This window comes from Nomia melanderi, chromosome 2 (assembly GCF_051020985.1).
Source record: "Nomia melanderi isolate GNS246 chromosome 2, iyNomMela1, whole genome shotgun sequence".
Classification (NCBI taxonomy): domain Eukaryota; kingdom Metazoa; phylum Arthropoda; class Insecta; order Hymenoptera; family Halictidae; genus Nomia; species Nomia melanderi.
Genome location: NC_135000.1, coordinates 29,885,790 through 29,896,468, shown reverse-complemented (window position 1 = coordinate 29,896,468; position 10,679 = coordinate 29,885,790). Strand labels below are relative to the sequence as shown.

Sequence of the window (10,679 nt, the reverse complement as noted above, 5' to 3'; positions counted from 1 at the left end):
GATGAATAACTTGTTAGTCATCATTCAACTATGTCATGCTGATAATTATAATAGCGGCTGCTTTATCTCCTGCCTTCCTGTATTCTTTAAATTTCACGGCATTGTAATTCTTTGCGTAGAGGAACATAAACACAAAATGAAGCTGATATTTCTTTTATTCATCTCGCTAACGTGCGGATACAATGTAGATAGAAAGTTTGTTCGTATGTATTACAGTACGGATAAGTTTAGAAATAGTTATGTCGGTTATACAGTGTATTTGTACCATGATCCGGTTAACAATACATCTTGGTAACTCTTGTTTTGTTGCTTTCATAAAACTGTTTTTAAATGGTTAATTTAAACCTGTTTTTAATGGTTTAATTTTGTGTAATAATGGAATCATGAAAGGTTGCTAATGGGGGCTCCAAAAGGAAATTTTTCATCATCCACCAAGCAACCATATGAACCTGGTGTTGTTTTCCGCTGTACAATTAACGACAACTCGTCATGTACGCAAGTAAAACCAAAGGAACTTAAGTATAAAGTGGGATATATATCTCGGCTTAAGATGCACATGATTATTGAACAGCAAAAGGGCTGGTTTGGCAGTTCTATGTCCATAGATAAATCAAGTGGAATATTGACAGTAAGTGTATCATATATACTACAGCATGACTTCAATGAAAAAAACGAGTAAATAATTTCAGGTATGCGCACCACGAACTATAGTAAGATTAATTAATCCATTTAGTAAAGCCCATTTTGACACCATGCAGGGAATGTGTTATACTGGAGGGATTACTTCAACTGCACTCTCCGTTGAATACGATGATCTTGAATTTCATGGTTGAGTTTTCAAGAGTATTAATATCAGGAGTACTACCATGATTGTAATACACTTAATAATTGACTAATTAGATTTCAGATCAGACATATGGTATAATCCAATGTATGGATTCTCCATTCATTATGCTTCAGTAGTGGTATGTATGTAAGATGTAATTTACAATAACGTTTAATTTGATATTCCAAAGGCAATTTTGAATTACTTTTAGCAAGATGAAGATAAAAGAGAAAATGGAACGCATCGTATTATAGGAAAGCCCATGCATGAAAGTTATGGAAGTGTAGAAATAGTAGAAAAAGATAAAAGACAATCAGTTAAATTACCATTAGGTGATGACGTATCTCATTTTGGTAAGTTTTTTAAGTTTTTGAGTACACTTTTAAGTCCTTTTGTAAATAAACAGCTGCATAACGGCATACTGTAGGCTATAGCGTTGAATCTGGTTATTTCTTTGGAAAAAGTCAATTACTATATGCCAGTAGTGCACCAGGCTGGCAGTACGTAGGCCAGGTAAGTTAAGGTATATTCGATTTCTCCTACAAAATATAGAACCCCTTGTATATGAAGTATCTTCTCAGGTTACTGTAATTGATGTAACGATAAATTTATCAATTGCCAAGTTACAAGGTACCAGTGTTGGTGAATTTTTTGGAGGAAGTTTAACAGTGGGAGATATAAACAATGATGGTTTGGATGACCTTATTGTTGGAGCACCCCATTGGGGACAAGATAATGGCAAAGTGTATATTTACTTGGGTAGTAGTAAGGTGAGATTTGTGTGAAGTAACATGAAATATTATATTTTCACTATTGACTTATCTACTTTTATTGTTAATCTCGCATAGGGCTATTTTAAGGAGGGAATATTTCTCCATGGAACCGTGGAAGAGAGTTATTTCGGATACACGGTAGCTAGCGGTGATTTAGATGCTGATGGATTTGATGGTAATTTTCTACAGGTCATTATAAATAATGTAGACTTCACAATAATTTTTAACTCTTATCATAGATATCATTGTCGGAGCACCTTGGGAAGAATCTGGAGTGATTTACATTTACAATGGTGGTTCAGACTTGAAAAATAAGCAGCAAGCATCGGAACGGATTCAATCCACAGATATCCCGAATAATTTTTACAAAATAGAACGATTTGGATTTTCAATATCAAAACCAGTTGACATTGATGGAAACGGGTTAATATCACTTATTTCCCGTTAATATTTCATTGTTTGCAAAGACTCAATACATATATTTATATTTTCCATTCACTTAGGTATTTAGACTTTGCAGTAGGGGCATATAAATCTGGTCACGTTATGGTGTTCCGTAGTAAACCAGTCGTAAGAACAAGACTTACAATTCGCGCTGAGCCTAATGTTTTGAAAAGAGATGCTAAAGAATTTTTGATTGAAGTATGTTCACAACATGACGGATATAACATAGAGAGTATAAGAGGCAGGTATACAATTTGTTGTGGAATTAATATCATTTAGTTACAGTTTAATGAAATATGATCGATTTTTAGACGTAGAATTCAAGATCACGATCATCGTAGATGAACGGTATCACCGGACTAAAGAAACATTCTTAGAATTCAAATCGAGCAACTTAACATCAACCGTCTGTTTCAAAACGCAAATCAATATCTCGGTAATAACTTATGTGTATATTATTGTTGCTTACAAATTTGATTCCTGCTTTAATCAGGATATTTTACAGAGCAATATAAGAGATTTCATTGAACCAATTAGTGTTGTTGCAAAGCATCATTTCGTGAATGATACATCTAATCTCTTCTGCAAATACTGTCCTGTCGAAAGAAAAAATAACATGTTAAATGTTACTCAAATTTTTCTCCCCTTTAACATTGATTGTGGGGCAGATAATATCTGTAACTCTAATATATCTGTCACAGCAAAATTTCTTGGTATTCGGTAAGAAAGAAAGAATTTATTGCTATGTTTCCAACTTGATTAAACATTAAAATCCATTTTTAGCGACGATAACGAATGGGTGATTGGTTCAACTTATGCAATGTTAAATATCACTCTAAAGAATTATGGAGAACCAGCTTATCTTACCACGATCCAGTTCACGACTTCCAAGAGAGTGATGCTACATACCATTTTACCTTCTTGCCAAGAAGATACATCTAAAGAAAATTTATTAGTATTCTGTGAAGTTGGTAATCCTTTGTGGAAAGGCGAAGAAAAAAATATTATCTTAGATCTTGACATGAAAAATTTAATTGACGATTCAATGCATGATTATAAATTAAATTTTTACATAACGATTAAAACGCGTAGTACAAATGAAGGGATGACAAATATAACGAAGACTCTTAAATTAGTAAGCGAAGTTTCTTTATCTTTGAATGGGTTCGTAATTTTTTTCATTAAATACAATTAATTAGTAATATTTCATTAAATACTAAAAAAAAGCATTTCCTGTTAAATACTTTATCCTTTAGAAAATCAAATGAGGAAATATATTATTTAAACACTCTTAAGGATACTGCTAAGAATATTAGTTTTCAGCAGATGTATCAAGTGTATAAGCTTGGCGCAACACCCATAGGAAGCGCAGAACTCATCATTAAAATACCAACAATGATTAATTTGGAAACTCTGATTGATATATACGAACCACAGGTATGATATACTCGATTCTCTTTACATAAACGCAAACTTTGAAAAATTACATTTTCAGCTATACGTGTCAGGACAACAATTTGAATGTTTTTCGAGCGGTCTTTTTCTCGACACTAAACAGATAGATTTAAAAGGAGAATCGTCAATACATGATGCAACTCACAATATGCAACAGATTAATAAGTTAATAGTTAAGAGACATATAAACGAATCAGATTTGGACTTTGATGATACAAAGAAAAATGTGGGAACCCAACATATTAGCGAGAACATTGTAAATAATGTTGTGTACATGAATTGTTCGAATCCTGACGTATATTGCACAACTATTATATGCGGCTTAAATACATTGAAAACGCTGCAAGATGTCGGAAAAGTGTTGATTAAACTTGTCTTAAATGTTGAAAAACTTAAAGGTAGTACATTTGTATTGTATATATATATATATTTCTTAAAATAAAGAAAAATATTTGATTCTTCTTTCTAAATATATTTAGATATTTTTGAAACCAACAAGGTTGCTTTAAAGTTTAGTACTGAAGCCACTGTAAATATACTAAAACCAACTGTAAGACTTTCCAACAATGAAACTAGGTATATTTGTACATCTTATGGAATGTTGAATACATAAATTAAATTCTTATAAATAATAAAATATTTGTAGATCCACAGTAGAACTTGTAACAATGTTTTATAATGGCCAGAGAAGAGAAGAGTTGCATTTATGGATCATTATAACTTCTGTGTCAGTGGGTTTATTGTTGCTAATTATTTTGGCTGCAGTTTTATTCATGGTATAACATTTTATTATTTTCCGAATATTATCACAATATATTGTAATTATTACTAATATTACTTCCTAAATAACAGTTGGGCTTTTTTAAGAGGCAAACGAACTGTTGTATGAAATAATAAAGTAAGTACATTATAAATGTTTCAATACGAGTATAGGTCAGTTTATGTATCGTTATGTTGTTTTTAGGTACCAGAAGAAGAACTTAAATCTGACGACAAATCACGTCCAAAGAATATAGAGTAGAAAAAGTGTTAAGATTGTGTTAAACCGTTTTAACGTTCGTCTAATACAAAACACGTTTAATAAAATTCTAGTTTTTATATACATTATATTTATATTCAGTTTTCTCTATGAAAAACTCAAGCTTAAGTATATAAATATTTATTCTCATTAATCATTTGTCATGTATTTACATTTTGTATTACGCCCAAATTTTTTTTTTTTTAACTGACAAAAGTAGGCAAAAACTGCAAATACGTATCTTAACATGTGTCCACGGAGTGATCCGAATGCCTACGATTATCTTAAAAAGAACGAAAATATCTTTAGTACCCGCGATCGACTCTTTTACAATACACACAGAAATGTATATCTAGAATGTTTCACAATTGTTCGAGTAAATTAGTAAAAAAGTATTTTCTTTTTTTATAGTGGTAATGGGTGTGTGATTTATATGTCGCAAAATCTGCAGTGTAGTTTCGCCATACTGCCATAAAATACTTTCCGTCATTGGAGGTCGTTACGAATTGGTACAGTGTGTGAGCATAAACTATTCTTTCGGATGATCATGTACATGCCATTAATCTTTTTCGCATTTAAATGCTTCCTACGAATTAAGAATAATTATTGATCGCAATCGTCTTTGTCACAATCGCATGGATTTTGTTACGCAGTCTTTGTGTTCTATCATTCTGTCTGTATCAAATCCGTTAAGTCTGTCAGTATCATCCAACATGTGTCTGAAACAGAGACACAAAGAAATTGTGGCCACTGCTTCTGTTCGACCAACGAATGCTTCTGTGCAGAACTTGGTTTCTGGATTTAGAAGCAGCTGATATACGAAGCTCGAGCCAGATTTCACTCTGTTCGATGCTAATCGTTGGTTCATTTATTCGTATCCTGATGAAGATTAGATTAGTATCTTATTTGTCGTGGCGCATTAGCTGCGTCCCGACAGGTTACAACAGGAGGGGAAATAACAGGCTTTGCCTTCGATATGTATCTTTTTTTTTCCTGCGAGGGTCCTAAATATTTCATTAGGACATACTCTGCTCTTCGTTGTTTGTCGTGTCCTCCATCACAGTAAAACTATGACCAGCGAGGCATTTCCAAAGCAGTTTGTGAGCAGTTTCGGTGACCGTTTTATCAAGCGATAATTGTCTTCATCTTGGATATGACGAAAGTCCATTTTCTTTCCATTAGATGTGTATTATTACATCCCAGCGATACCGATAAATAATTTGTGCTCACACGCTATACGTACATGGACTTCAGATATTTTGAAAGTATAACACATATGGACAGAACGATCGCGAATAACAGTACATTCATATATACAACTTGCGATGTAGTATTCACCATAGAAATGCAACGCAATGCGTCAATCTCTATTTTTCTTTTTTTCTTCCAAACATGTTCGAAGCTGGTTGACATGTTTCATTATTTTATGCGTACAAGAGTAATTTTAGTTTCAATTGATCGAATTAAAGGAATGGCCTACACCTTATAGAAAATACATTTTAATCAAAATTGAATTGTAATGATGAAGGTCAATCAGCGTCGTACAAATTTCAGCCAACTATGGTCTCTATATAAACTTTAGTCTTACATTGCGTTGCAACCCTGATAATGCTTAATGTAAACTAGTTTCCATTGTGCACATAATGATGCTTATTTTATGTAGGATATCACATTCAAAATTTCTGTTCATCAAATGAGGACACAATCGTACTATTTTCCTATATTAATCGATAATACTTAACAGCTACTTTGAGACCCCCTTAGGACATGATTTTAATGCATATTCTGAAATGGAGCGAGTGCATTGGTATGCAAAGTGCATATGTTATTTTGAAAAATAAACATCATTATGTTTGTAAAACATAATTAAATCGGCAGTAAACAGACTCTAAGTATTACTTGCATATTCTCATATTTTCGACAATCAGCAAGTATTCAAAGGTATACGTGCTGAGAAAAATTATTCACGCATGAGACGATCGAGGAGATTCAACTTAATGGCTTTGAATAACATTTCGCCTAATCTGGAAGGTTCAACGTACAAAAATTAAAATAGAAAAAAAAGAAAAAAACTATAGTGCTGAATCACACTAATATTATTTTCCCTTTAAATCATTTTTAAATCTATACATCCATCAAATCCCATCTTCGTTTGTATACGTATCATGATTCGAATGAAGGACAATTGCTCTCGCGAAACATAAACATTACGGATTCATATCTTTTACAATAAGTAACACATTCAAATGTTTTACCGGGTTAAGGTAAAAAGAAGCTTGTTGTTGCACGCGTTTACCCTACGACAAAAAAACATTCTTCTCGTTCTACGTTTCTTTTTGAATACGCAACAAGCTTATTTTTACTTTATTGCGAAAAGGTACACTGTCAGTAGCAAATAAAGGTTTTGGGTGACCAAAATCGATGGAAAAACGTTGCGTAACTTCATAGAATGTGACGAATAGAACATGGCAAGATACCCAATACCTTTACGTCTTCATTGAAATCATGATAAAGAAGCACCACGTACCACATGTATAGACGCATGCATCGATAAAATAATAAGTAGAATGAGAAAATGTTTGATGTGAATCTTACTTTCTTCGATCTCTATCGAATACTTATTTGTTAAATGCTTCCAATGGGATCTGTCCTCGCTTGAAGAACTGTTGAAACACCGAAAGCGCGTTGTCGTAATTCCACTGCACCTCCTCCAGACATTTTAGACTCCATTCTAGGTTCATGTTCGTTTGTTGACTGAGCGTTGCGGTCATCTGTTGTTTTACGTCTTCAGATATCTGCGGTGGTACTGGTTTCACAGCGGTGCTGCTCGATGCTACTGCTACTGCTGCCGCTGCCGCTGCCGCTGCCTGCGGCGATGGACTTGCAATTTCTGATTCCAACTGAGTGTTCAAGTGTTTTATCTGAGCGTCTGTTGGATTACTAATGTGTAACTGTTCGTTCCGAATACAGTAACCAGTTCCTTCAGGTACTATTGTGAATGTTCTGTTAAAGTAACGTATAGACTCATCTTTTTTGTCTACCTCTTTAAAGAGACCAGTGACCGTGATTAACATCATCACTTCCTGTAACCATTGTAATATGATTATACAGATGAAGATGGGAAATTAATTATTTTTCTTATCAAACAAGAAGGAAGTCTCTTACCGTCACTAGGCTGATATCCATAGTAAACGTATTTAGATAATGGGAGGTTTGTGGCATTTCAGAGATAAATGAAACTACGGGTAACCTCCCGTGCTTCAATAGTTTGTGCCTTTTGTTTGTATCGTTAATTCTATACAAATTCCTGTTCTTCATAAGATATCCGTTTAATCTAGAATTGGTTAAATTATTAGCGTCGAATACTTTTTAATCGTGGATATGAGATCCATTTAAAATAAACTTACTTATTACTATTGTGAGTGTAAGACACTGTCATGCTGAAATACGCGTGTTCGTCATACGCGTCTAATAACGGCTGACGATTTTCGCTATCGAATATAAGAAAATATTGTTGCAGAAATTGGCTAGCAATTTCTTGCGCTTTCGTGTTTGCAACAAATATTCTTCGAGAAGGTGGCAATTTGTTTCCGTCGTCCGCTACGTCGAACAGAATTGGTTTAGGAAGCTCCATACCATCCTATTAAAGATGTAAAAATAATTATGGATACTTAATTTCATTAGTTTACGAGTAATAATAACTTACCAGCCGTAGGAGTTTGGGAAACCGTTTCCGCACGTCGCTAATGTCAGGAAAGAAAAGCCAGAAGCCCGGAAGCTCCAAGTTAGTCGGAATAACAGAAACATTTGCCTTATTATTGGAGTATAATACAGAAGAAGATACACAGACCGTTTAGAACAATCCAGGGACAATTGTTCTCTACTAATTAATTCCCACTACTAAATTTTAAGTATTCCAGGTGACAAATCAAAACAAAATTATTTTAAATGTATGAGGAAGTTCTGTTAAGCTGCCCATAGTTTTGTTCAGTATATGAACATTTTATCTGAACGTAGTGAACATTTATGATGCATTAGCAGCTTCAGGAAATTATCCACCTGGAGAATTCTTTTATCAAGAGTAGAGAGATTGTATGAGACAATACATTACCTTATATATTCGTCTTGTCGAGTTTTATACTTGTTGCATAGGGGATTTCCAGATAGCTTCAGTTCCTCCAGTTTCAAGTCCTTGAAATGATCTATTTGCTTAATTTCTTTTATCTGAAAATATTAAGTACACCATATCTCATGTACATTTACATAAAATTAAAAGAAAAAGGGGTACCAATTAGTTGATACACAATTATTGACCTTATTGTCCCCGATGTACAGAATCTTCAATTTGGAAAATTTTTTGTTCAAAACATTTAACTTCTCCAGTACGTGTAATCTATTTCCATCTAAATTCAGTGCCTCCAGATTTGGTATGTGTTCTGATGCAATGTCTAATACAGTTTTTAACAGTATATTTCGAGACAGAGCACAGAAATAATCAGCAACAAGATCTATAATGGAAAATCGCATCTAGTTAATACATTTAATATAACAGGGAACATATTTAAAACTTAGAAGGATTCTTACCAGGATCATGATGAAACTTTGATAAATCTAAGGCATTAGTTTCATTTACGTAACGTTTAGCCATGGCTTGTTTCAGTTTTTCTTTTAATTTATTATCAATTCCACAATGTGGAAATGCTGGTTGAAAAACCTTCACTTGTAATTTAAATCCATCTGTAGTTGTAATTTTTTGATGACAATTAATTAGCGCCATTGCTGCTTTTTGATCATCCACATAAAAACTGGCTTCGTTTCCAGATACCTTGTACTATTAAAAAATGTCGAAACATCATTATTAAATTGCATCATTAATCTGATCACATGTAATGAAAAACAGTTCTTATTTACCATTATTGGAACAAAAGTTTCTGGTGCCATATAACTAAGAAGATTGTTTAATATATATTCCTTCTCATATTTATGTCCATATGGTATCTGGAATGAAAGGAAAATAAATTCTGTACTGTACATTGGATTAAATTAAATGTCAACAGTTACAATTTCACTTACAACAATTTTATAACAATTGGGTTCTCTAGCAAACATATGTCTAACACTTGGAATACACTTTCCTCCTCTGAATGTGAAGTGAATTGAAGGTAAAGGACTGATTCTTCCACGTTGCATGCCTTTGTCTCTTCCTCTCATAACAACCTGCCTATTATTGTTATTGGAACTTGTGGCCATTTGAACATCATCGTCTAAGCATGCTAAAGCCAAGTTCCTAGTTAATTCATTGGAGGGTCTGGTCTGAGTCTTGAAAGATACCCTCGGTCTACTCCCAAGATGTAGACCTCCATTATTTCGTGGTATACGATCATCGTGTCCTATGTAACATGCAAAATTATAGAAATTAATTTCTTCGAAAAACTGATTAATTCAATTTATTCGATCACCATGATGCATGTATGGTGTAATCGTAAATTTTCAAACAATGCTGCCAATAATATTTGGAACTTTCACCAATGATGTGCTTATATCACTTTTTTTTTTAAATAATCTAATTGTAAAGTGTGATTATGAAGAATAATAAAATACTGAAGTGAAAGTATTACCAAAATAGGATAATCAGGGTAAGTAGATTGATAAAACAACAATATGATGCCAATGGATCGAACGTGTAGCTACAGTATAATGTCCATAAAAAAATAGGCCATAAAGACGCAGAATGTAACAGCAGAAACATTTACCAAAATAGTGTTTGTCATCCGAATTGCCAGTTCTTCTGTTCCGACCACCCCATGAACTTTTATGGAATCTTGACATCTTTTAAGTCGTGCTAGATACGATCATAAGTGAAACATAAAGATCGTCGCAAATATTCTTTAAGGTTAGAAACCAACGAGCTTTTACGCACTTCGCTGACGTTTGCCCGTTTGTGTTTAAATGAACGTTGACAATAATACTGTTAACTACCTGGATTCAGCGATACAACTTTTCCACTTATATTACCACGCGTTCCAATGAAATAGAGAAAGTTTCACCTCAAAAAACACGATTATTATGTTCCGTCCGATAAATCGGAAGAAGATGGCGGGGTATGGAATCCGATGGGTGGGTTAAAAGACGCTTGGCTTTGTTGGATCCACCAATGTTAATA

General features: G+C 33.6%; 2 protein-coding genes across 3 annotated transcripts; one reads left to right on the top strand and one right to left on the bottom strand.

Moving 5' to 3' along the window:
* Position 1: 1 nt before the first annotated feature.
* On the top strand, positions 2-4,605 carry LOC116430003 (integrin alpha-PS3-like). 2 transcript variants are annotated; one of them, XM_076374267.1, is made up of 19 exons: positions 2-291; positions 391-628; positions 690-828; positions 901-965; positions 1,038-1,179; positions 1,254-1,339; positions 1,408-1,596; positions 1,675-1,774; positions 1,839-2,022; positions 2,103-2,284; positions 2,355-2,479; positions 2,549-2,763; positions 2,827-3,178; positions 3,370-3,480; positions 3,539-3,896; positions 3,978-4,074; positions 4,145-4,274; positions 4,351-4,396; positions 4,463-4,605. In XM_076374267.1, the coding sequence occupies exons 1-18, from the start codon at positions 2-4 to the stop codon at positions 4,390-4,392; spliced, it is 3,045 nt and encodes a 1,014-aa protein (XP_076230382.1). In that variant the 3' UTR covers positions 4,393-4,396; positions 4,463-4,605. The 2 variants fall into 2 exon arrangements, with proteins under 2 accessions (XP_076230382.1, XP_031839454.2); XM_031983594.2 differs by having other exon boundaries at positions 2,827-3,207; positions 3,300-3,480.
* Positions 3,894-10,639, bottom strand: LOC116429952 (nuclear RNA export factor 1). The gene is made up of 11 exons (XM_031983517.2): positions 10,496-10,639; positions 10,270-10,358; positions 9,590-9,906; positions 9,428-9,514; positions 9,101-9,347; positions 8,831-9,024; positions 8,628-8,740; positions 8,223-8,259; positions 7,924-8,156; positions 7,682-7,850; positions 3,894-7,599 (listed from the first exon to the last, which is right to left on the bottom strand). Exons 2-11 carry the CDS (start codon positions 10,343-10,345, stop codon positions 7,135-7,137), a joined length of 1,938 nt encoding a protein of 645 aa, XP_031839377.1. The 5' UTR covers positions 10,346-10,358; positions 10,496-10,639; the 3' UTR covers positions 3,894-7,134.
* Between the last annotated feature and the right edge of the window lie 40 nt (positions 10,640-10,679).